General features: G+C 39.2%; 1 protein-coding gene across 8 annotated transcripts in view; it reads right to left on the bottom strand.

Annotated features, from left to right (window-relative positions):
* oxr1a (oxidation resistance 1a) overlaps positions 1-27,753 on the bottom strand; it is a 330,399-nt gene that overhangs the window by 104,306 nt on the left and 198,340 nt on the right. Inside the window, exon 1 of one of the 8 annotated variants that reach the window (XM_057833163.1) lies at positions 10,435-11,021. The exons of 6 other annotated variants lie outside the window; for them this stretch is intronic. In XM_057833163.1, the coding sequence (XP_057689146.1) occupies positions 10,435-10,600 (166 nt within the window). In that variant the 5' untranslated portion in view covers positions 10,601-11,021. Of the gene's footprint in view, positions 1-10,434; positions 11,022-27,753 lie in introns of those variants that run through there. One more of the 8 variants, XM_057833159.1, reaches the window with a different exon arrangement.

The raw sequence follows: 27,753 nt of genomic DNA, 5'->3' as shown, positions 1-27,753 counted from the left end.
AGGGTTCATAAGAGTAAACATCAGGTTGATTAACATCTAACTCATGATCTAATAGAATATACAAGCAGCAGATTTTCCTCAGCTCCTTTGTTTTTCCTGCCTGCTGGTTTTGTATCCCACCCCAGCTGTTATTTTTAGATTAGCAGTTGGGGAGTCAAAAGCTCTCTCCATAGCCACACGACACAGGTGTTATTCTCATATTGGTTAACACTTTTTCATTACTGATAGTCATGTTGCTTCATAGAAGTCTGCAAACAAAAATCATGTGGCTGTTAAACATAATATTTTCAGAGCCAGTGGCAGTGGCAAGTGAAATGAATTTTTTTTTATCTTTACTAATGATACTTGTAGGGGGCGTGTTTCAGTGGCAGAGGAGTTGTTCCCAAACTCAGAAGTTATGGGTACGATTCCCCTCCCTGGTAACCTCGTCTAAGTATCCTTGAGCAAGATACTGAACCCCGCGTTGTTTCAGATGCTGCGCTATCAGTAGGCAAATGAGGATATAGTGTCAAAGCACTGGAATTTGGAATTTGAAATCTGCACTTGTACATAATTATATATTTAAGCCACACTTGATTAGAAGCTGCAGGACCCAAAGTGGAGCAAAAAATGTTGCGGCTTATAGTAAAAAAAATACGATTTAATTCTTTTTTTTTTTTTTTTTTAATCAAAACATTTGAATGAAAATCATCATTACAAAATTGAACTATCTATCCTCTCCCCTCCAATGTGGAGCTACGAGGGGTAACCCTCAATATCCAGGTCCTTGAGGACCGGTTTGAAGATTCCTGTACCTGGCAATTTATGGGATCTCTACCAAGACCAGTATCCAAAAGATGTCTCAAAAGCCTCATTGGCTTTACCCATGTCATGGCTTTCAGACATGGGGGGATGTACGAGGAATTAGCCGGGTTCGACACTGTAAAACTTGTCCGTGTTGGCAACTCGTTGCTCTCTGTGCGGGGAGGACGGGAATTTGTCATCGGACATTATGTCATCATACATTATGTCATTTTTGGTCAGCATTGGCAACAAAATAAACCACACATCTCCAAAGATGGACGATGGACTGTCTGTTCTTCGGCTCTAAGATCCAGTACCAATTTAATTTCGTTATGTTTCAGACATTAGGGCTACCCTTTTAAATCCCAGGATTAAACTAGAGTTCAGTGTATGTCTGAAAGGGGCTAAAGAAATATAGCTTATGGTGGTCTAAGACTTTTGGATACTCATGTACATGTCAAATGTCCTTTTCCTTGTTTTGATTGAATGCTGAAAAAAACAAACTGTTCGAGTAGAGATGGTGACGTAGGGCATTATTAATGACTGTAAAGGTCTTACCAGCATCTTCACAAGGTCTTTGGCTGTTTTTTTTGGGTTGATATGCGCTTTAGAACCTAAACATATGCTGTCTGGTATACGGAACCTATCTCCTTCCTGAGCTGTATTGATGGATAGCTCAGGTAACAAGAAAAACAGTTAAATGCAAGTTTAAAGTTTGTCATTTGAGTTCAAGCGTTTCAAATGAAAGTATTGCATAAGAGCAAAATTAACATTATTGGGATGTACTCCTTGAACAAATTGTCACATACATTCTGACACTGAGTCCTCATACCTTTGGTGTTACGGTTCTACTTGTCTAACTGAAATCACGAGTCAAGTTGTGGTGAGGGGAGTTGGGCTCGGGAGTAATAAGAGTAGACATGCTCGTCTTCCTGGTTTAACGCATGCATCTTGATGATTGAAATACTGTGGAAACCTTTTAACATAAATTTCTGTGGTTTAATTGTCAAATGTTTGCTCTGCACTGCCCTGACAGTCATTTAACCAGCTTTAGTTTTATTCGGTCAAGTAGTTGTTTATCAATTCAATAGCTCTGTGGAGCTCAAAAAAAGGAGGGAAAAATCAAGTACACTATAATTTGATAAATGGAACAGAAAACACTGAGAATGAACTTTTGGCCGCAAGAATAACTCATATTATTTCTATACATTATATCTTTTTGGTAAATCCTTCAATCTTTGTCTCTGTGGAGCATTGGCAACTCAGGCTCTCAGAAGCAACACTACCCTCTCAGGTTACATCTCCAATAAATAGCAGAAGTGATGAGCTCAGCTATGGGGAAACACAACTCTGCATTATCAGATCTTCTTATTGAGCGAGTAGTACAGGATCCTGTTAAGGAATTGCGATTGAAGTGCTATTCTGTAGGGTATACGCTAATGTAGGGAGCACCTACAATGTTATACTCTGTGCAATATTGTTAGAGTAAAGATTATTAAAATAAGCTAGGAATTTTAAGACCTGTGGTTTTCCCAATCAAATCAGATTAATTGTAAATAAAGGCCAATTAGTAGTCATCAGCTGATCAGTATTCAGTGAATTGGAATAGATTTTCTAATGTCTTTGTTTTTAAAGTGTAAAAACATCCTGGTCCGGCATACGGTGTCTCAGGAGGGAAAGTAGTGCACCATCAACACTGTGTATAGTGGAGATGGGGTACTGCTTATTCGTTATGTTGTGAGTCAGCGGGCCGACTACTTTGAGACCTCCTCAACTCCATCCAAAGACCTTTCCATGAGGAAGCAGAAAAGTGGGGACTCTGAGATGGGCTCACCCCAATCTCTGGGGTTGGGAGTCACTGAGGTGGTTAAAAAACTCCTAGGTGGCAAGGCCTGTTGAATGGATGAGATCCGCCCGGAGTTCCTAAATGCCCTGAATGTTGTGGCTGACATGCCTCTGCAACATCACGTGGACATCGGGGACGGTGCCAGGCAGTCTAGTGTTGTCGGAGGACCATAGGGCGTATTTCGACTACAGAGGGATCACACTCCTCAGCTTCCCTGGTAAGGCCTATTCAGGGGTACAGGACTGGAGCGTTTGACGGGAAGTCGAACCTCAGATTCAGGAGGAGCCGTCTGGTTTTTGTCCTGGCCGTGGAACAGTGGACCAGCGCTATACCCTCAGCAGGGTACTCGAAAGGGCATGGGAGTTCGCCTAACCAGAACCAAGGAAATGATTTTTCATGAATTTCCTATTCCCCTTGTACATTGCGAATGCTGAAAACAACAAAGTCCACTCCGAACAACAGACTTCCTTAATGCCAACTACAGTATATTCTTCTTTTAGCATTTTTATAGAAAGCTGTCCATTGTTTCCAGCATCTGTTATCAAATGCAGCATCCATCAAAATGGAACATTTATTTTTTGACACAATATTTGTTCCAGTAATATTTAGACTTCCGGTGACATTGTGCAGACTTTAGTATTAAATATAAGTGCAAAACAATAGTAAATTGTTGTGGGACAGATAACAAAACAGTTCTGCAATAATAGATCCTCAAAGATTTGCAATAGTATGCACCCCGCTGGTGCGAGACTCATGGAGGACGTTTTGGGAAATTAAGACAACTAAAAGACTAGTTTCTAAATTCTGGATAACTGCAATGGGAATAATGCAAAAGCTTAACAAGTCATGTACGGGAACCCCCTCGGGATAGACAAGCCTTCTTCAAGGTCGGGGGTGATTCTGTCAGAATGGTGAATCAGATGGGGCGGGGATTGTGAAGCAAACCTTGACATTAGTGCCATCATTACTGTGAGCTCACAATTGTGTGAAACTATAATGAAATTGCTTTGCTACAAGGCATATATTTTAGTTGAGCATCATGAAGGCATTCACATCTTAATACGAAGCTTGTAACCTTCCAATGGACCTAAAATTGCATAATTTTGAATGCAACCATACAATATGCAACGCTTTGTTCGTTCATTCATTCATTCTCTCGCAAAAGACACACACGCTGCAACTGTTAAATTCAAACATACAGTACTTGCCCGATAAAGATGATTTGGATTCTTTTATCTGGGCAAGTTATTGGTACTAGATACAGTATATGGTATGCTGGGTTGTGATTTCCACTGATTATGTGTTTGGAACTGGACCCCTATTTGCAACCCTTTAATCAGCATTCATCTTTCCTCTGTACTCTCTGCTTATACTCTCTAACCACATCGACTTGATGGCTAGTGATACTACATTGTCACTGCAGTCCGGGATTCCCAATTCAGATTTTGTTAAATCAGAATTTTTTTTTTGGTAGCCATTCATAATGCAAAACCATACACAAATTGCAGTGTGAATGGAATGACGCCTTGAAGTGAAATGTCGCCACATGTCGCCGTCACGCTTTTGTGGCAACTTCGAGGATTTTATGCTACCGGAGACAACTTTATATCAACCCGATATCTTGTGACGTGTAAAGATGATAGGTATCGTATTTTCTGCACTGCATCGACCATTGCTCATTCGCATTTGTTGTCTGTTATGTCGGACAAATTCACACAGATATGCATTTACACTGCAGAGATGTTAGATAGACATCCAATGTTTATCCACCTTTGATTGAGTCTAGGTCAGCATTGTAAACAATCAGAATTGGACTGTTCACAATGTAAGAAAAAAATCAGATACCTGTGCATGTCACATATGGGCGAAATAAAGAAACTGTATTTGATCTGGAGTGTAACCTTAGTTGCATTGTTTCTACCAGTTGGGCAGTAACCCACTGAAACCATCCACAAATTAAGGGTTATGCTGCAGACTTCTGCACAGGCACTGCTAATGAACCTGACTGCCATTAATGCATTTCAAGAGAGGCAGAGTATGCATCTGATTAATCTTTGTCCTAATTAGATAGAACAATTAACCTGCCTGCTAGTGAGCTCCGGAGCCTGATGACTCTGCATGAACTCAAAGCCCCTCTATATTCAATCAAGTGCAAAATACAAATGAGACTCCCTTTCTTCTTTGAGTCGCGACTCCATGCCGACCACCTCGTCACTAACAGTCCACCTCTGTTGTAAAAAGGTTGCCCATTAAGCTGCAATAACAATAAGGACTGTCAATGGTAACAGTCAAATAATGGCGACTTTCCCCCTTAACAGAAATGGTGTTGGTATAATCCTGTGGTACTATCACAATCTTCCTTCAATGAATGTCATGCCCACAATACTGAAAACGCTGAATGACAAAGACAAAAGAGAAAATCATGTTTAAAAACAATAAAAGAGAAGTAATGCAATTTTAGTGAGCTGCCCACCCAAAGGTGCCATCTTGCATGACATGTGCATGAAAAGACATTACTGTATGCTTTGATTTATAAAATGCTACTTTTCTTTTCGCTACTTTTGAACTCTGCAGCTCCAATTTGTGGATTTTTTCAAGATAAAGAGCTTCATGCGTCCTTGTTGCAGTAATGTTTTTTTTTTGCTTAGCTGCCGGCTGCGTCACAGTGACATCACTACTTTGGGTGTACTCAAAATCTCAGAACTACTCACCCAGCAACATTATCCGGCAACACTCTGAGTTAGTTAATGTAGTGCTCGGCGTGCCTATCGAATGTACCCTTAGCTTTGTTGCAATATAGCATTCCTGTAGCTATGTTTATGAGAGCCCGTTATTGGCAGGGACATACCAAGTTGTTGTCAGGAAAAGCCCTTTTGTTCTACTACAGAAGAATGATATAAGATTCACCATTGGTGGTTTGACAGATTTAAAAACAACACATCTTGTTTGCGACACAGATGCTATGCTAGCGACGACTAGCCGCTAGCCGTTTTCATCAAGCACGATGTGCATTTAAAAGCCAAAGAAGGCTGTTCTGGTGCCATTAGAGAACAATAATTTAAGGCTAGCTATACAGTGGGGCAAATAAATATTCAGTCAACCACTAATTGTGCAAGTTCTCCCACTTGAAAATATTAGAGAGGCCTGTAATTGTCAACACGGGTTAACCTCAACCAAGTGAGACAATGTGGAAAACCCCCCCGCCAGAAAATCACATTTTGAAAGAACTTACTTGCAAATCATGGTGGAAAATAAGTACTGGACTGTCTCAGAAAATTAGAATACACAATATTCTAATTTTTTGAGACAGTCCTTTGTATATATACAGGACTGTCTCAGGAAATTAGAATACACAATATTCTAATTTCCTGACTGTCTCAGGAAATTAGAATATTGTGTATTCTAATTTCCTGAGACAGTCCAGTATTTGGTCAATACCAAAAGTTCATCTCAATACTTTGTTATGTACCCTTTGTTGGCAATAACTGAGGCCAAACGTTTTCTGTAACTCTTCACAAGCTTTTCACACACTGTTGCTGGTATTTTGGCCCATTCCTCCATGCAGATCTCCTCTAGAGCAGTGATGTTTTGGGGCTGTCATTGGGCAACACGGACTTTCAATTCCCTCCACAGATTTTCTATGGGGTTGAGATCTGGAGACTAGCTAGGCCACTCCAGGACCTTGAAATGCTTCTTACGAAGCCACTCCTTTGTTGACCTGGCTGTGTGTTTGGGACAATTGTCATGCTGAAAGACCTAGCCATGTCTCATCTTCAATGCCCTTGCTGATGGAAGGAGATTTTCACTCAAAATCTCTCGATACATGGCCCCATTCATTCTTTCCTTTACACAGATCAGTCGTCCTGGTCCCTTTGCAGAAAAACAGCCCCAAAGCATGATGTTTCCACCCCCATGCTTCACAGTGGGTATGGTGTTCTTCGGATGCAATTCAGTATTCTTTCTCCTCCAAACACGAGAACCTGTGTTTCTACCAAAAACTATTTTGGTTTAATCTGACCATAACACATTCTCCCAGTCCTCTTCTGGATCCTCCAAATGCTCTCTAGTGAACCGCAGACGGGCCTGGACGTGTACCGTCTTCAGCAGGGGGACACGTCTGGGAGTGCAGGATTTGAGTCCCTGGCGGCGCATTGTGTTACTGATAGTAGCCTTTGTTACTGTGGTCCCAGCTCTCTGTAGGTCATTCACTAGGTCCCCCCCGTGTGGTTCTGGTATTTTTGCTCACCGTTCTTGTTATCATTTTGACGCCACGGGGTGAGATCTTGCATGGAGCCCCAGATCGAGGGAGATTATCTTATTATTATTGTCTTGTATGTCTTCCAATTTCTAATAATTGCTCCCACAGTTGATTTCTTGACACCAAGCGTTTTACCTATTGCAGATTCGGTCTACCCAGCCTGGTGCAGGTGTACAATTTCTGGTGTCCTTTGACAGCTCTTTGGTCTTGGCCATAGTGGAGTTTGGAGTGTGACTGACTGAGATTGTGGACAGGTGTCTTTTATACCGGTAATGAGTTAAAACAGGTGCCATTAATACAGGTAACGAGTGGAGCCTCGTTAGACCTCGTTAGAAGAAGTTAGACCTCTTTGGCAACCAGAAATCTTGCTTGTTTGTAGGTGACCAAATACTTATTTTCCACTGTAATTTGGAAATAAATTCTTTAAAAATCAAACAATGTGATTTTCTGTTTTTTTTTTCCCCACACAGTCTTTCATGGTTGAGGTTTACCCATGTTGACAATTACAGGCCTCTCTAATCTTTTCAAGTCGGAGAACTTGCACAATTGGTGGTAGACTAAATACTTATTTGCCCCACGGTAGGTGCTTGGACATATTGCATTTATTAGAACGAGGGTTCCCAACTTCCTGAAAAAAAAAAAAAAAAATTTTGTATGTAAAAAAGGATTTTTTTTTTTTAATTATAATAATTTTACTAAAAAACTGAATTAATTAGGTACATATTTGAGAGGTATAAGCACATGGAAAAAATACTTCTCAGCAATGGATTTCTAATACAAAAAATTATAGAAAGAAATTAACATTATTATTATTATACTAAATTTAAAAATGTATTATTCAACCCTGAAATTCCTGAGCCTTTTTTTGTGTGTCTTTTTTTTTTCTTCTTTTTTTTTTTTTTTTTTTTAAACTTTTTTTAAAACGTGCAAACATTAACTCTGAGATAAACTTTTCGTGTGTTCAAACTTCAATGTCCCCTCAGCAATACCAGTTCCGCAAATGATCACTCCAAATATAATGTGGAAATGGAAATGGAATTGACAAAACACAAAAATATAATACAAATAGTGAAAATGTGTACACAGAGATGAGCAAGAAAACAAATGATCAGCATTTTGAACATGCTTTTTACTCGCATTTAACTCAAATCTCTTATATCCCACACTCCTATGTTGTCTTCCGTTTTCCTCATGGGACGCTACAGTACCTCCTTCACCAATGAGATGAGCGGGATTGTCATTGTTCTTTCAGCTCATTGGTCAGAAAGCAGGAGAAGCGGGCGAATGCGTTCCCCTATAATTTCTTACAAAACAGTATACCAGTAGTCGTTCGTTCTACAAATACAACATTATTTTTGGTTTTCATGATAGTACAGGACAAAGCGCGTCCCTTTTAAACTTAATATTTAATACCAAGGGACGGTTGGCAACCCTAATAAGAACAGATAGCCACAGTGTGCTATGATGAAACTGCTACCCTAGTGCGACAGTCGCTAGCCGAAATTATCAAGCACTATACGGTTTTTGACGCAATCACTGCCATTCATGACAATAGACGTCTAATCCATTCGAACTGGGAGGAATTAGCACTGATTGATCATGTTTTAGTGTCATATACAGCGATATATGTCCAATCCATCTGACTGAGCTCTATCCACTGCAGCCGACGAAAACAGGGCTAAGCAGATTATAGTTGTCATTCTTTGGAGTTATAGTGAAGTTGTTGTTTATGTTGTTATTTCAGACTTGCTGTGAACACTTTACGAGGACTTCGGACACGGTTTGGCTGCTCCTAAGGGTGGCAACATATACTATGACATTTCTACATTTTTCAGAACTTTTATCTTTACATCATTTTTAAATACAATGATTTTTTTTTTTTTGCAAGAATTTAACTTTAAATTTTCTTATAAAGATTTTAGATTTTTGCAAATTGCACTTTCAATACATTACAGACACCGTGGTTTTAGGCGGTCAAATGTATTTATTTATTTTTTTCAAAAATTACATTTAAGAATAACTGTTGAACCTTGTCATAGTCTTTAAATTAGATTTTTATGGTACTGGTCTCGTCACAGTCAGGGCTTATCCTGGTCTCTGCGCATACTACTCTTGGTCTTGTTTATACATTTAATGCTCTGAACTAGGAAATCTGTCATGCATGACCATGATTTCAACTCGAAAGTTACTACAATATGTCCAACTTTGAAGGATCCTTATTAAGTAAAGAAACATAAGGTGACATTAGTGTGGATTCATGCCCTGATGTGAAACGTTCTGCATGGAGTTTTACCATGCATTTCTATCTGATTTGGTGTGTTCTAAATACCTCAATTAAATGTTCTCCTGACAAACAGAGCAAAAAGTGCAACCATTGTAAACTGTCAACTGGTTTGTCTCACAGTGGGTAAAGCGCTGACTGGAACATTTTGGAGGGCCAAAAAAACTAGAGAAAAACAATACTAGGATTTATTCTAATTTCAATAATGTGTCATCAGATTTGTCATGATTTATTATGACAATAATTCACTTTAATTATTACAATTAATTCATTTAACCAATTAGACCAGAAGTGCCCAATACAGTCATCATGATTGACTGGTATATCTAAAAAATAGTGTCAAAATAAAGAAAAGAACAGTCAGTCCTTGTTATTGTATTTTTCTTTTGATTGACACACAGGTAAGCCTATCAAGCTTTAGCAGAGGAACATGTCAGGGCCCCTTTCGCTTATCATACATCATCACTATGATCATGAGCCTATATGATGATACAGTATAAATATATATATAATGGGTGTGCGTGTACTATGTTTATTTACGTATATAACTGAGACCTGGTCTTCACATAATGTGGACACCACATTTTTCTTTTATTGGGATTTTGATTTCTTTATTACAGTATTTATTATTATTATTACGTTATTACGTGTTTAAACTTTCTCCACTTGATTTAGTATCTACATGAAAGCAAAAACATAGGTAAAAATATTCTTATATCTTAATTTTTTTTAATCTTGGCTTCAACGGTTTTTTTTTTTTTTAATTATTATTACAAACAAACAAAAAACAATTAGTCACTTGCCCTATCAAGGGTTGAAATAGTACGAGTGCCTCTAACGTTGACATCTTGGCAGGGCGTCAACATTCTCTACCAACACAAGCCATGTCAGCTGTGTAAATGAATTTTCAAGTAGTGTTCTTAAGGGGAGGAAAAACAAATTGTCGCACAATCTAAAACGTCCACGTGTCTAGATTTATTTTCAACTTCAACATTCCAGTGAATCGGTTTTGCGGAAGCGAATTTGAACAAGTAAAAGTCCTCCTGTCGTCATGCCCCGATTAATGATTATGATCATACACAAGTACTCGTCTAATGTCCAGCTGTCAAGTTATTGATGAAGCAAAATGTGCTGGGGAGTTATTTTAGTTTATTCTTTGTTTTAAAGGTCGTCGGAATAGAACTCACGCCACGCTAGCATAGCGAAATGGGTGTAGTTACTCTTGCAGCTCCTAAATACAATAACGATAATAACGGGCTTACCAACCTGTTTTGGAGTGAACCGTGCTGTTATTCAGTACTGTCGCAGGGAGCTGAGAGTCATAAAGGACGTTGTCCTCCTGCCCAAATCCAGACCACAGCCTTTGGGTGATCACGTCCCTGACAGCCCTCGCTCCGCTACCCGTTACAGAGAGTATGTAGCGGTAGTCCATAACTCCTCTGAAACTTGGTTAGCTAACTACTTGGAACTGTTGCGAACACCGCGGTCATTCCACCGTTGGGACCCAAGCCTCCACTGGTGGCGTGGAAATTGTCATACTGTCCGCACATTCCTAAACAGGAACTACATGCGTCAACACATAGCCTACCCACTCTTTTTTAGTTGTCCTAAGAGCAGTTCAACAGCGCTTCACACTTTCTAGCAGCAGGCTGAACAACTGCTAGATTCCACGTTTTAATAAAATCCAGGTTTTTGTTATTTCCAAGAGAAATAATATTCTACCAACAGCATCGAGCACATTTCACAAATAAATAATCATACATAAGCTTTGCTTTGATTCTATTTAGTTTAGGGCTGTCAAACGATTAAAAATTTTAATCGAGTTAATCCCATTTTAAAAATGAATTAATCGTAATTAATCACAATTTAAACCATCTATAAAATGTAACCGTATTTTTAGGTAAATTATTATTGGAATGGAAAGATAAGACACAAGACGGATATATACATTCACATACTGTACATAAGTACTGTATTTGTTTATTATAACAATAAATCGACAAGATGGCATTAACATAATTAACATTCTGTTAAAGCGATCCATGGATAGAAAGACTTGTAGTTCTTAAAAGATTAATTTTACTACAAGTTATAGAAATTTTATCTAACACCCCTCTTAATGTTTGTTTGTTTGTTTTTTTAAATAAAATTTGTTTAATTTTCAATCAAAAAATAAATTAGTAGCTCACCATTGTTGATGTCAATAATTACACAATGCTCATGGTGCTGAAACCCATAAAATCAGTCGCACCCAAGCGCCAGCAGAGGGCGACAAAACACCAAAAAACACAAGTAAGAAGTGGACATGACATTGTGCTGTCATTTTAATCTGTTTGAGCGGGGCATGTGCATTAAATGCGTCAAATATTTCAAAGTGATTTAAAAAATTACCGCCCGGTAACGCAATAATTTTGACAGGCCAAATTTAGTTATTTACATTCATATATAAACATATATGAACACACGTAAATACCAATATCAAACTAATTACCCTACCGATTTGATGCCATTGACGGCAGTGAACGTCCAATTCATTTGAACTTGGAGGACTGCAATTCCTTCCTATTCAAATGGATAGGACGTCTAATGCCGCCAATGGCACTAAAACATGATTATTTACTACCAGCTTCGCTTGACGTCGCCATTGTAACGCAGAAGTGGGACATTATAGACATACCCTCGCATACAAACCTAGTTATTTTAGTTTGCTTTCTCCAGTAATCTTTCAAAAAAAAAAAACCATGCCGAGTAAACACTGCTGCTATGGAACTTTTAGAAATGACTCTAGACATTACGACATATGAAGGATATTTTCTTCATACGTTTCCCGAAACTAAAAACTCGGAGGAAAAAATGTGAAGAATGGATCACCTTGTGGGGCGCCATGGTACTACAAACGATGGACAGGTAAGGCATTTTGATATTTTTACTTTTTTTTAGCATGGCGTTTTGCCGTGCCTGTCTGATAATGAATGACCTGAAAATTTTTTAAACCGTATCTGACTGGCACTGTTACCTTTTTTGTTGTTAAAAAAAGCAACTTTAGTAAGGGGGAAGTGTAAATAAATTATAGAATTAAGATTTGTTATCAATGAAAAAATTAAAAGTGTTCGTTGGCTGTCACTAAGTAGCATTTGCAATCGCTACTCAAAAATTGCGATGTAAATTACCCCCAAGAACGGTCAGAGAAGTAAGACAACCAGAGAATATAATATAAAACAGAAACAGGGCATATAGTGCTAAAGGATAGATTGTTGAAACAGGAGAATGTCATTGTCAGTGGTGTATGGCAATGCTCACAAGAAAAAGGTGTTGATAAAAAAACTACCTGGATCAGGTCGGCGCGCTAATTCTCCTCTGTCAACAGTTGTTGTTTGCTGTTCCAATAGCGACCTATTCAACGTGACCTGGTAGCAAGTATGTTGTCAGGTGGGGACCATGTGATTAATATTAATAAAAACATTTTCAAAATAAATATATTTAATGCCCTAAGTTAAATACACTGTTGTTTCAATGTTTTATTTATCACTTAATTAAAAAAAAAAAATCTACCAAACACTTCCTGCTCCTCTGTGGACGCCTATTGTCGTCAATGGCACTGAAACAGGATCAATCACTGTTAGCCCTCCCAGTCAAAATGGACAGGGCATCCATCGCCGTCAATGGCAGCGAATGAAGCCTGAGTTATGCTCCTGCGTTGCGGTGACGGCGAAGTGACTATGGCGTCAATGAGCATTCGATAGTTCTGCGGTGAGGAAACGCGTTGCTCTGTAATTCACCGCCAAGCCACTAGAGGGGTGTGGCGTTTTTTTTGTACGGTTTTGGGGCATGCTTGTTGACTTCCGCTAGTCGAGTTTAACGGAGAAAAAATAAACAATGCAAGCTGGAACGCTTGAATGTACCGTAAATCTTCAGCTCATCGACATTGAATAAATGTTGATCATACAAATGTTGAGGGGCGGGCGACGCAGAATACTGTTTCGAGGAGATCTGGCCGACTTTTGATGCTGCACAGAGAGTTATAGACACGGGTGGAGACCAGCTAGCTGTGGCGACTAGCTTCAAACTGGCGTCGAGCACTGCGTCCAGCGTTCTGTCCGAGGCCTGCAAAGCCCTCTGGCCCGATTTGTTTGCCGTGTTGTACAACCAGCCAGTGGGAAGCCATAGCAGATTTCTGGGTCTTTGGAACTTCCCAAACCGCGTTGGAAGCCTTGATGTTAACGTTATCATAAAAGCACTGAGGCACTCTCAATCAGTGATGATGTATCGTGTGTGAACTGTCTGTTGCTGCAAATTAAACATCAAAACAACTCTTTTGGCATCAAACCTGTGCTTTATTCTTCAGATATTTGAAGTGTGACTCGTATATAAGTCACAGACTGACAGCAAACATATGTTCACAATAAATGATGAAGTGCACCAACCAATAATACATAGGGTTAGGGTTAGTACAGTGATAAAAAGCTGGCAGTTTTTGGCCGACTGGGTCACTGCTTCGTGTGCCTGTGGCCACTCGATACCGAACACACTCGTCTCAGTGGTTCTTCCATTTTTTTTTTGTTCAATCGCTGACCTTGCCACTTGGCTATCATTATGATGTCTTGACGAGACTTGCTCTCCGATGATATTCCCGTAGGCTTGGTCCATTTTTGTGTGTAGAAAAAAAATGTTTGATTCTATTCTACAATGGCGGTGATTTCGCGCTGAACCGGAAACAAAAGCCTGAGCGGATCAATCACAGTCCATTTCCGCCACGTCATATGCGTCGATGCGACGCTAGGGTTTTAAAATTCAATAGGAACACATCAGGCTACGGCGCAGGGTCGTAAATCGGGTCTTCCTTGACGGCGCAGGTCTGACGCGGAAGCATAACTCGGCCTTGAGTAAACATAAGAAACAAAACTCATCTATAGACCCTACTCACATGACGTCACCACCACGCCTCCGCGCCATATTGTCCGTCAGCTCGTCGGGTTTAAGCATTACCGCTACGTAAATTCCTCCTATTATGCCGTGTTTTTCTGCTCGTTAACATTAATAATCAAAATGGTGAAGGCGTGTGTGGCGGTTGGTTGCAATAACAGAGAAGATAGACGGAGAGACTTGAAGTTCTACCGTATTCTGAGAGACCCGGAGAGGAGAGCGAGATGGACTGCTGCAATTCGACGAGAAAACTGGGCACCAAACGATCACTATAGATTATGTAGTAGTCATTTTATATCTGGTGTAGATGCATTTAATATATATTTAGAGGGTTTTGGGCTGACAACCACAATTAAGATCATTGAGAGGCTAATCGCTGACAACATACAGTTTCAAATTCAAGATGCTTATTTCTTCCACCATCATTGTTTTTTGAATAATATTTAGCTGGTACGAAGTGAAAGAAGTTAAACAGGTGTGTCCAAACCTTTTGCAAAGGGTGCCAGATTTGGTGTGGTAAAAATGCGGGGGGCTACCTTGGCTGATTTACATAGCACAATATATTTAAACAAATTTTAGCAAGCCCTTCTGTGTGTCACATTTGCTTTATAATTTTTTTAATTCATAATTTCAGCAAACTCATCTTTGTGGCGTTCTCTTTCGACACTCGGGCTCTTGCGAAATACTGCTGCTGTGAAATTAAACATAGCTTCAAGTTGCTATAATTTCTTGCTGCGTATCTTCCCTGTAATGTTGTCGTACATGTCAGAGTGTCTTACTTGGTAATATTGCGTCACATCGAACTCTTTGAAAAAAGCGACTGTCTCTTTGCAAATGAGGCAGACACAGTTGTTGCGTGTTTTATTGAAGAAATAGTCCAATATCCACCTATCCTTGAAGCGTCGGCCATCGCAGTCAACTTTTTTTTTTATTGATTGTCGCCATTTTAGAAAACTGGAAGGGTCACAAGGGGTAATGTTGCTTAGAGTGCTGCTCTTAAAGTTTTTCAAACTTTCGTGAGAATAGGCTGATTTTGTGTGGACAAGATAGTTGTAGATATCAGTGTAGCAGATGTCAGGCAGAGAGGGCGAAGACAGCGGGTCGAAAAATATCGATTTAGGCATCAAATATGGATCTGGCGAATGGATAGACTGAAGCTTTTCCAAATAACGCCTTTTATGCAACGCATCCAATGAGTTTACAGCGTCTGAAAGCACCGGGGCTTCCATGAATTGCACTATAAATTGCACGACAAATTGAAACCATTGAGAATACGGATAAACACTGACGGACAATATGGCGGCAGGATACAGCGACACGTCATTCTGTGACGTTGGTGAGTAGGGTCTATACTTGTCACAGACTTGACTGGAGGACATGAAGATAATGCAGGTAATGGAAAACCGTCATGAGTAATTCACTTCAATTGTTCATTCATGCTACCCAAGGTAAGAAGTTGCTGTTAAACTATTAAAAATGTAGGTTTAGGATTGAATCAAGGGCAGGTTTAATACTAAATGCGCCCCATCTGCTGGAGATTGGAAGTAGTGAAGGGGTTACAGGATTTAACGTGCAAATAAATGTTTTTTTTTTTTTTTCAGACAAAATAGGAAAGTTGAAACCATACGATTTAAATCCATCTTAAAACCACTGAGCATAATAACCCAAATGCCAATTTGAGGCTCGTACATTCACCTTGTCGGCTATATTAAATTCATGTATTACATGTTTATGTTAACTCGTGTATTAGGTATGCCTAATTGTGTTAAATATTTGATTCCCCCCCCCCCCCCCGTTTATTTCTACACAATATAAGATATTTAATAATAAAACAGGGCAAAATACTTTTAAATATTTTGCACAGATTCCCAAAATTGTTTATAGCAGGGTGTCAAATGCATTGACCCATATATGATTTAAAGTGAGCCAGAGCGGCATATTGTTAGCCTAATAAACTAAACTTCTGAAATCATCAGGGTGCAAATGGTGAAGTACTTTCAAAAATATTCAATTTTATTGACAACGACATTTAAATGATTATATATTTGTTACTCTTACAACCTTTTAAACAAATCATACAAGAAACGTAAAAATTCTTCACAAAAATAAGTGCAATTTAAACAGTATAATGAACCTGTTTTCTTCTAAATGTGGACACTTATAAGGGCATCAATACACTCTTGTGTACCCCTTAAACAACAACATATGGTCTAGAAATTATTTTAAATATACTATTCGAACATTTCAACATGCATGTGTAAATCTTGAAATCTTCAACTTACTCGACACATCATCCAAAACAAAGAGGGAACTTGTGCTTAGTTTGAGTTAGACAGCAAGCTAAACTCTGAATAGCCAATGCGAGACATGCTCTCTTTGTAGTTTTCAGATTTAATACACTTAGTGTACAATCTTGACATCAGGCAGATTGACAGGAAAGATGATTACAACAAAATGAAGACAATATCTACAGCAGTAATTCTCAAATAGTGGGGCGCAGAGTGATGCCGGGGGTGGCGCATGTAACCTCGTTGAACCAATTTCTTTGCCGTTCTATAATTTAGTGTAATTTCACATACATTCAGTGGGTAGCTGAGGCGTTCTCATTATCGGCGTGTGTGCAGTATTTTTGAACCAAACAAGAGCACACGGCAAAGAGCACTGGAGATATGACAAGCCTAAGAACAGGAAATATTACAAAGCGTATGAAAGACGAGGAAATATGACAAAGCGTATGTCGCGTTTGGCTTTTGGCTTTGACATTTAATACAGTGGAAGACGAGGAAAGACGAATGTGTTTGCTGTGTCTGAAAATGTTTTGAGCAGAAAGCAGGAAGCCATATCAATTAAAACGTCACATACAGCAACACTTGGCAACTTTTCAGTTTTGGTAAATTTTAGCAACGCCAGTGGACAAAAGCTGTAGTGTTTTGCCTTAAGGAAGACTGCCTTTCCCATGAGGACCAGCACACACCCGTAAAATGTCGTAAAATCATCAATAAAGAATCAATCTCCAGGTCACCTGCAGATGGATGAAGCATTTCTGTTTCCAGCAGCTGTGTGAACGATGAATAGTAATAAGGTAATGAATCCAGTTGTGGCTATACAATAGCATTTGATGGTTAGTTGACATATTATCACAAATGTGATGAAAATATTTTATTAAGGTTGAAAAGTTAGCTATTGTTGCTTTCAAGATATTAGACCCCAATCACATTGATAATCAGCTTGATTTTTCTTTAGTGAAAACGTGCCAATTATTGCCAACAATCGTCCCACTTTGTCAGTGGTACATCAGTAAACCAGCGAGCACTGTTAGCATCATATAAGGTGGCATACCAAGTTGCTCAGTGCAAAATAACCCCACACCATAGCAAAGGAGCTGATACTGCATGCAGCAGAAAAATTTAAAATGTCACTCTGTCCAATGAAACAGTCATTTTTGTTTTTTGCAATTAATGTTGTTTTTTTCCTGGGGACGGGGGCGTAACAGAAAATAATTGAGAAGCACTGATCTACAGTATGCTAATAATGAGTCCATACCATACAGTTTAGAGTGAGGGCTGAATATAATCGTTAATCAGTTGTATAGTACAACTGTCACCCTGTGGCTTGCCATAAAAAAGCTAGCGAGTTTTAAAAAACAAAACAAAACAATGACTCCTTATGAAGTAATCATTCTGAATGAAGAATGAATTTTCTTTGACTGAGATGTACAGTTTTGTATTTTTTGTGCTGTTCTATGTTTGTGATTGTTTGCGGAATAAAAACAACATTACTACAACAACACTAACAACCATAATACATCAAATTAATAGGAGTGTAACGAGACATCAATCGCATCGCAATATTGGAACAGTCCAATTATTTTAATACTGTACTGTATGCAACAGATTTTGTTAAATATTTCATCAAACTAGGGTGTATATTTCACTACAAAATCTTTTCCCCGTCAAGGGTCAGCACAGGGAATCACCGAAATCGTAACATTAAATATTCGTGCTCAGGACCAGCAGTAGTTAGGAATGGTTGCACTAATTGGTATATTGTGTATTGCGAGAGTTCGAAAACAGCTTGTATCAAAATAAAAGCAAAAGTGACAAAATACAAGCCTATTTGCATTAATCAGGTAAAACATGCCTGAAAGGCAAAGCAATCCTACTGGGTCAGACTGGACCCCTTACAAGGACAGTTCTGGCCCATAGCCCGTACATTTTAGATCACTTGTCTACAGGGTATAACACAAAGAATGATGTGGACCGATAATGGGTTTTAACTCAACTGGAGCAAAATGTTGCATTTAATGTATCCCATTATGACTCTTCCCACAACCACCCGCCCACTGGAAAAGTTGCCTTGAAGAATTAACAGTATTATGTCATGGAGATATTTGTAATAGAAAACCAACACACTTCACTATTATTATTACTATTATTATTGTGATTGTAACCACAAAAAAGGGCTGTTTATTCTTCATAAAGTAATTTAGTTAAATCAACGGCCAATGCTCCACTGGCATTTACAGGAGGAGTTTAAACTCTTATGGTCAGTCAAGTTACATCACAGAATAATAACTCCCTTGGCAAATAGCTTACTCTGATAACATCAACAACAAGCTCTTACTGTTGAGAGAGACCATCTAACCACCCTAAATCAATGAAAAGAGGTTCATAGGACATCCAGGAAAGACAAAGAAAACACAACATACACTACTCATGTCAATGCATCAATGCAGCTAAAAGCCTTGAGTACTAATATCCAAGCGTCGTCTCTTACAAGAGAGTGCCATACATGAATCTTTTAAACAAATCATGCAGCTTGACTATTTTTACCTTCTAGAGGCTTACTTTTTTGGCACATATCCCTTACCTCGAAAACCACTACGCTCGTTTTTTTCAGTTTAATAAAAATCAACCTTGAAAAGTGAATTATTTATATCCTCTATGGACAAGCATCATAAACTTGAATATAGTGATTTATCAAACATGTATGCTCAATACTGACATTTGAAACACTTCTATGAACAACTATGGACGTGCCAGATTACATTAATTTGTAGTGACAAGACTTTATCTGACCCTGTGTTTCTCCCTGACCTAACACGCAGGGCCCCGCTGGCCCACTTGGCACTGGGACAGTGTAATCAGATGGGTGTCACACTGGCCCAGCGCCACCCCACAGGGCCTTGTGGCTGCATGATATACTGTGTTGCAGCACAACAGCACAGAGTGCTCATCAAATTATCCATAACATCCATGAAGGGACTAGGGTCTCCTCCTTCCTTTTCAATTTTATAAAATTGCTACTGTACTTTTCTAGTGTTACAACATCACCAGGCGGAGTCTACTTCAGGTATAACCTTTTCCAATATCTAATATAGACCTACGAGTGTCATTGCATTTTGAAAAAAATGGAGGAAATTCCACAGCATTTTCAAGTACTGTCATTTAGTTTTTCTGGTAAGGAATTTTACGTTGATGACAATGCCTTATTTTGAAGCAGCTTTAAAATCTTGAATCATCTTGAATGGAACTTTGGTCTGTTCTATTCCTTTAATGGGTTAGACTGCAATAAATTTAGGGAAACAATATTCAGATTGGTTGTTTTCGTCAACAATGAGTATAATGAAAACATTTCGTCGACGAACCATTTTTGTCATGACGATGATAAGACAATAACGAGCTAAAAACATGTCTTGGGAGACTAAGGCTACGTCTACACTGGAACGGATAACGGCCTTAAACATTTAATTAGTTGGACTATACGGCATGTGGGCTACACTAGTATGCCTATTATCCGGATTAGTTGTTGGACGGGCAATGTAAGCAGGTAATGTTACCCGCCATCCATGCGCCGCCTAGTATGGACTGCTGTCTCTGTACAACATTAGGATATTCAGGAGAGGATGTCATGCCGTCGCTATTTTTAGTGCAACAATGGAGGCGGACGATCACGACGTGGCATTCCTGCTCTTCTTTTCTTTTCCACACATTTTTCTTGAACCTTCAAAATGCGGTCTCAATAATATGCTTTAATTCAGTGCTCATTTGGGGTCTTCCTATCGCAGATGAGGTGGAGATGAGCGTTTTTTTACAGAGCTCGTCTCCCGAGTTGTCTCCGATCAGCCAGCTGCGGGGTGGCCCCTCCTAACTCAATGCCGACCGAACATGAGGACTGTATATAAAAATGCGTAGAGGAAAATTAAACCACAAAAAGTGACCTGTGTGGTACCCTCAGTCAAAGAGGCGCACGATCAGTTTTTTTCCCAAGACATTTCTGCCTGTCAAAACTGTTGCCACTTCCAGGATCACCACTTTTATGCACAAGCAGTCCTGGTTGCGGCTTCCAGGAAATATACGCAGTGCCACACCATATGCTTTAATTTGTTATTTTCCAAGTGGTGAGAGCGCAACTGAGCATCGATTGTAACATCTCAAGTAATGATGTCAGGCTTTCGTTGTTTTATAAAGATTTATTTCAATCACAACACGGCGCCTGTTCGTAAAAGCCGAGCATGCTCTTCCTTCCACTCTCGTGCCTGCGTGATGCGTTCAATTGCAATCACGAAAAAAAAAACAGTGATCACAAAATAATGACAGTGTAGAATGTGTAGCAATTTCGAAATTTGCCGCGGGCGAGGAATGAGTTTCCGGTTCAGAGGTAAACCGCACGGGCGATGACGTAACACATGAGCCTTCTCCTTTTTACGCATGCGTAGTTTGTGCAAATGCAGGCGTACCTTGCAGAAGCTGGAAGGCCCTTAAACGCACCTTAAACGAAGTGTGGACAGGTATGACAATAGTCGGCAAAATACCCTGGAGAAAATTATCTGTCCTAGTGTAAACGTAGCCTTAAACATAACGAGACAAATACCAGTTTTCGTCTGCCGAGACGAGAACGAGACGAAAATGTGCAATAGTTTCCATCACATGTTCACAATTTATGACATTTTTATGTTACCCTGCATTGTAACAGTGTGGTTGTTGCACTCATGTGACGGGGGGGATTGCCAACTTGCGGGAAAACAACGAAACTGCAGCGCTGTCAAAAATCGTCATATTTCGAGCATGTCGTCGAATGTAGAAACAAATGGCGAGTCAAATTTCACGTCGGATGTCGAAAAGATCGTGTGTCGAAGCGATCGTATGTCGAGGTACCACTGTACTATAGTCTAATTACTAGGGTTAATTTGAGTTCTTAAACTTGAAATCATTAAGTAAATTGCATCCAATTAATTAAATTTTCTAAGACAGCAAGTTTTACTGGATTTTGACTGATTTTGCAAGGCACACAGAAAATTCTGTTCGATTGCTATATAAACATGAAACCCACCAGAAAGAAGAAAGACGAAAGATTAGACTCTCTTCTTTCAGCAGGAAAAAAAAGTAAGTTCATATCTTTTTCCATTCTTTAGATATCAGCATTAGAAAATAGCTTAGTTTGAGCAATTTTCCAATTTCTGATGAAAAAAAAAGAAATTGAGCTCTTTGTAAAAGAATACATTTCAAACATAACTTTGACTTTAACACAGCTATTTTTTGCTTTTGTGACATCCCAAACATCTGAATAATGTTTTCCCTCTACAAAATAACATAAACATCAAGACAAATAGAGCTTTTGATAGCAAAGTAACAATTTCTTTACAACTAGCTAAACTATTGAACTGATGATGCTGTTGTGGCCGTGGCTGTATCGGCAGACGGGGTATATTTGTCCCTCATCACAGCCTGTCTGTCTCATGAAGATAGATTTTTTTTTTCAACCTTTCTTTTGTAGTGACCACTACCTCATAACACAATTCACCTAGGGAACTTGTGTGGGGTATGTGCCTTGTGTTTACATATTTCTCCACATTTTTCTCACGCTTCTTACTTCTTCCAACTTCCGTTTCCTGACTATTTCTCTTCATTCATTTCCTTTCATGGTCCAATATGAGTTTTTACCAAATGCGCTACTGCCCTCCAGTGGCCAGTTTTATTGCTTTAAAATGGATTTTGAGCGTTGTGCTTTGGAGTGAACTTGCATCAGAACCTAGAGATGTCTCTTGTGAAAAACAACGTAAAAGACGTATAAATACGTTTTTGGGACAATGAAACATTAAAAATAGAATGTATTTATATGTTTTTGGGAGCAAACGAGTTAATGGGTTAGGCTGCAATAAATTTAGGGAAACAATATTCATATTGGTTGTTTTCGTCAACGATGAGTATAATGAAAACATTTCGTCATCAAACAATTTTTGTCATGACGATGACGAGACAATAACGAGCTAAAAACATGTCTTGGGAGACTAAAACATAACAGACATAACAGCTGCCAACTTGCGGGAAAACAAAGAAACTGCGGCGCAGTCAAAAATCGTCGTATTTCGAGCATGTCGTCGGATGTAGAAACAAATGGCGAGTCAAATTTTACGTCTTATGTCGAAAAGATCGTGTGTCGAAGCGATCGTATGTCGAGGTACCACTGTACTATAATCTAATTACTAGGGTTAATTTGAGTTCTTAAACTTGAAATAATTAAGTAAACTTGCTGTCTTTTCTAAGACAGCAAGTTTGCATTTTTTTTTTAAAGTCAATTCAATTTTACAGTGTACGGGCATTTCATTTATTTGTACTTTAAAATAATGTATTTCAATACACAATCAGGCCATAGTGAGTGGACTACACCAGAAATATTTTTAATGACTACAAAGTGGTAAGATCTGGCTGTACAAATATCCTTAAATTAAACTCCCCCAAGTGTCACCCGCTGACAGCAATAGCTTTGAGAAGGTCTTGTTTGTGACACTTTGTCATCATGAAGGAGTGCTGCGTCGAGGAAAGAGTGTTAATCTCAGCAGTTCCCAGTTGAAAGCAAGGTAGGCTGCTAATCCTGAGAAAAGGAACATCTACAGAACAACAAACAGCCTTCGCAGAAGATTTCTACAGGCAGTGTATGAACTGAATAAGGTGCATTGTTATGTACTTGAAATTAAGATGAAAACTAGAATTGCTTGTGAACACATTTCACTGAAACTGACATTTTCCAAAAACGTGGAAACCCGAACATTTTAGCCCTTTAAAGTCCAGTAAATGGGAACTTTTCTTTGTTGTATTTGAGGAAAAGAGATGATTGGGATTGTTTTCTCAGAAGTGACAGAACTCATGTGGCATTCCCTGGAGCATCTTTTCATCTGGAGTGCGGCTACAGAAGAGAAATTATGCTCTAATACCGCCGATACAAGAGGCATTAATAAAATGATAACCAATGAAGATACTCGGGTGCTACAGGAAGCGGGCCAATTCATCCAGACAATGGCACTAATCACAGGTGTTTTACAGTCCTTGTCAAAGAATCCCACCCTCTCAGAGGCTCTGTTCGGGGATGTGAAGTTTCGCCTCTAAAAAGCTGTCAGCCCTACAGCAGCTGAGCATGTTTTTTAATTTTAACAGCAGGACACAAATATTCATTGACGAATGAAATAATCAAATGCCGTGTGCTGCGAGTGACAATGATTCACCAGGGGGATAATTATTCAACTCTGGTTATATAAGTGTAACTGCTGTGACTAAAATGACAGGCGGAAATGTTTTTTGTTTTTTGGTCAATTTTCCCAATCGCGCATGATAAGAAAAACACAATTATTCCCCATCCTACTCAAAGAGGTGGAGCATTAAAATGAACTTTTGCCATTGCAGAACGTGATTTAAAATCAGGCCTGTACTCTTAAAACCGTCACGGCCACCAGAATACTCCAATCACTGGCCTGGTGGGGCCAGTAAAAATGTGTCAATTAAAAAATTAAAAAAAAAAAAAAAAAAAAAATCTTCTTTCACATTAACATAACCAGCTCTCTGTAGGGCGTAAACACACCTCGTCCGTTCGCTCGCTCTCGCATGAACGCGCGCAACCTGATTACTGCTGCTGAATGTATATAAGTATCTCAATAATGTTATACTACAAAACGACATGTTTCTGAAACCTCCAGCACCCGGCCAAGCACCGGCGGAAAAAAGCCCACTCAAGAAAGAGAAAGCGAAATCCAATATGAAAAGAAAAGTAGAGAAAGTTTCAACCGCAGTGGTGAGACTACTAGAACTGGCTAGGCTACTATGAGACAATACAGAGGTTTACTGTGAGGTGTGCAGATCAATGCCCACATACTGCATGCAGTAAGTAAGTTACAGAAAAGTTAACGAGTATTAAACCTATGGTATGAACATAACATGATAATTCATCAGCCTGAAAATACAGGGAAAATATTATCGTCATATCGATGGTCTAGCTTGAAAATCTTTAGCCATAATTGCCTTAGTCATCTCCAGTGTTGTTTTCATCAACGATGACAATAACGATTTAGTCAACGAACACTTTTTTCATGATGATGACGAGACGGTAACGAGCTAGAAATGTGTTTTGGGAGACCAAAAAATAACGAGACGAATGCCAGTCTTTGTCTGACAGGGCAAGAACGAGACGAAAATGAGCAATAGTTTCCGTCAAATGTTCACAATGGGTGACATTTTATGTGTAGTTAGCCTGCATCGTAGCAGTGTCTGGTTGTGTCACTCGTGACGTGCTCTTAACCGCCCCAACCCCCTTCCCGACTCACCAGTGTGTTGTCTCCAGTCTCCTTGCAGGCTTGCACACATGGTACGATTAGTTTTCTATGCAATGTTACTTTTAAGATATATGCTGAGTGATCATCACACACTAAATGTAACTCGTAGTGTTAGCATAGCATTTGCGTTAGCATTAGGCTAATTCTAACAGCGAGCATCCTCTAAACTGTCAGACAACTTTTTTTAAATACAGTTTGTGGTGTCCAGGTGGCTATAATTAATTGAAAATAATGTACTGTTTTCCTGCTGTGTGTGCATATAGCCACCAAGTTGTCATTGTCCTTGTAGAGACACTGCTAAATGTATGTCAATGTTAATTCAAAATAGTTGGAAACCTTTATTTACAGTGGGGCAAATAAGTATTTAGTCAACCACTAATTGTGCAAGTTCTCCCACTTGAAAATATTGGAGAGGCCTGTAATTGTCAACATGGGTAAACCTCAACCATGAGAGACAGAATGTGGAAAAAAAAACAGAAAATCACATTGTTTGATTTTTAAAGAATTTATTTGCAAATCATAGTGGAAAATAAGTTTTTGGTCAATACCAAAAGTTGATCTCAATACTTTTCTATGTACCCTTTGTTGGCAATAACGGAGCCCAAACGTTTTCTGTAACTCTTCACAAGCTTTTCACACACTGTTGCTGGTATTTTGACCCATTCCTCCATGCAGATCTCCTCTAGAGCAGTGATGTTTTGGGGCTGTCGTTGGGCACCACGGACTTTCAACTCCCTCCACAGATTTTCTCTGGGGTTGAGATCTGGAGACTGGCTAGGGCACTCCAGGACCTTGAAATGCTTCTGACGAAGCCACTCCTTTGTTGTCCTGGCTGTGTGTTTGGGATCACTGTCATGCTGAAAGACCCAGCCACGTCTCATCTTCAATGCCCTTGCTGATGGAAGGAAATTTTCACTCAAAATCTCTCGATACATGGCCCCATTCATTCTTTCCTTTACACAGATCAGTCGTCCTGGTCCCTATGCAGAAAAACAGCCCCAAAGCATGACGTTTCCACCCCCATGCTTCACAGTGGGAATGGTGCAATTCAGTATTGTTTTTCCTCCAAACACGAGAACCTGTGTTTCTACCAAAAAGTTCTTTTTTGGTTTCATCTGACCATAGCACATTCTCCCAGTCCTCTTCGGGATCATCCAAATGCTCTCTAGCGAACCGCAGACAGGCCTGGACGTGTACTGTCTTCATCAGGCGGACACATCTGGCAGTGCAGGATTTGAGTCCCTGGTGGCGCATTGTGTTACTGATAGTAGCCTTTGCTACTGTGGTCCCAGCTCTCTGTAGGTCATTCACTAGGTCCCCCCGTGTGGTTCTGGGATTTTTGCTCACCGTTCTTGTTATCATTTTGACGCCACGGGGTGAGGAGGGAGTTGAAAGTCCGTGTTGCCCAACGACAGCCCCAAAACATCACTGCTCTAGAGGAGATCTGCATGGAGGAATGGGCCAAAATACTAGCAGTATTGAGATGAACTTTTGGTATTGACCAAATACTTATTTTCCACCATGATTTGCAAATAAATTCTTTATAAATCAAACAATTTTTTTCAGTTTTTTTTTTTTTTCCACATTCTGTCTCTCATGGTTGACGTTTACCCATGTTGATAATTACAGGCCTCTCTAATATTTTCAAGTGGGAGAACTTGCACAATTAGTGGTTGACTAAATACTTATCTACCTCATTGTATTTTTGGAGTAAATTTTTTTTTTATAATTTTACAGACGAAAAACATTTTTAGTAAATGTTGCCTAAAACTAGATGAAGACAAACACATTTTGAGATTACTAAAATATGACCAAGACTAATATGTATTATCGTCCAAAAGACTAAGACGAAAATTAAAAGGGCTGCCAAAAACACTTGTCGTCTCTTTGACTTCTAAATTGTTGCCACGACAACTGAGCCGGAGGAAACCAGGAGGCGGTAAAGGAAAGAAAGGAAAGCTTTGCGCAAGCACGGGGCTCTCCCGCGGGCCCGAGTCTCCTTGGAGCTCACAAGAATTTTTCGTTTTTTTTCATTTTTTTGCGTGTGTTTCCTGAAATCATTAAAATATGTGTAAGTGGTCAGTGGAGTCGATTTGGGTTTATTCATGTTTCTGGTTGGGTTATTTGTGTTCCTGGTTGGTGCACCCCGTAAAGTGTAAATGCCAATGCCACACTGCAGTTTGATAGATGCCAACGTTACACAAAAACAATAAAAATTATTAACATAATTTTAGTGCAAAAACTCCCTTTTTATTAAATTTACCTCATTTTTTTTTTTATTCATGTTATTCAAGCAAATTGTTCTTTTTTGTGATGATTGGGATCAATAACTGGCGCGTTGACCTGGGTCAGTGGTTTTGATAGTGAGGCCAGTGAACTTTATAATTTACCTTATTGTCCATCCCTGAAATTCTTTAATTGAAAATTGAAATAAATAAATAATAAAGAGTCGTTTCTTTTTTGCATTTCAACTCTTATAATATTGCTGTAAGCTATGTTCACATCACAAAGTCATTGTCCTGTCAGCCATTTCTAAAGATAACTACATTATGACTCAAACACTCCAAAGTGGGTCATGGACAGATATCACAAGTATGAGTCTGAAGTGAACATGTTTGAATGGGACCCACGCAAAGAAATAAGTGCCAATTGCACATATTCTTCATAGTCTTTTTATCTCTGACTGCCTGATGTCCTTAATTCTTCAGATTTCTGCTCCTCCAAGAATGTTGTTAATTGCAAACATAAAAAAATGTGTGAAAATGACATTTATATGCAATTGGGAAAAGGAATTCTAATATAGATAAATTTACAAATAATATGAAGATTATTATGTTCAATGACGCATCAGTCACCGAAAAGTCAGCGAATGACAATACAGTCAGACCATGCCTTGAAGGCATGACTTGAAGAGAAACTCTTGTCACAGTGAGAGAAGGAATATGTGCCAACAGAGTAAATGGAATCACAGACGACTAAAATGCCAGCGGGACGCTCTTTAAAGGTCACAAAAAGTGGACATTTACGGAGAACCCCAAGGTTAGAAAATGTATTATCAC

The sequence above is a fragment of the Corythoichthys intestinalis genome, chromosome 4 (assembly GCF_030265065.1).
Source record: "Corythoichthys intestinalis isolate RoL2023-P3 chromosome 4, ASM3026506v1, whole genome shotgun sequence".
NCBI lineage: Eukaryota > Metazoa > Chordata > Actinopteri > Syngnathiformes > Syngnathidae > Corythoichthys > Corythoichthys intestinalis.
The sequence above is the reverse complement of the archived record's forward strand: the minus strand, read 5'-3'. Positions and strand labels throughout refer to the sequence as shown.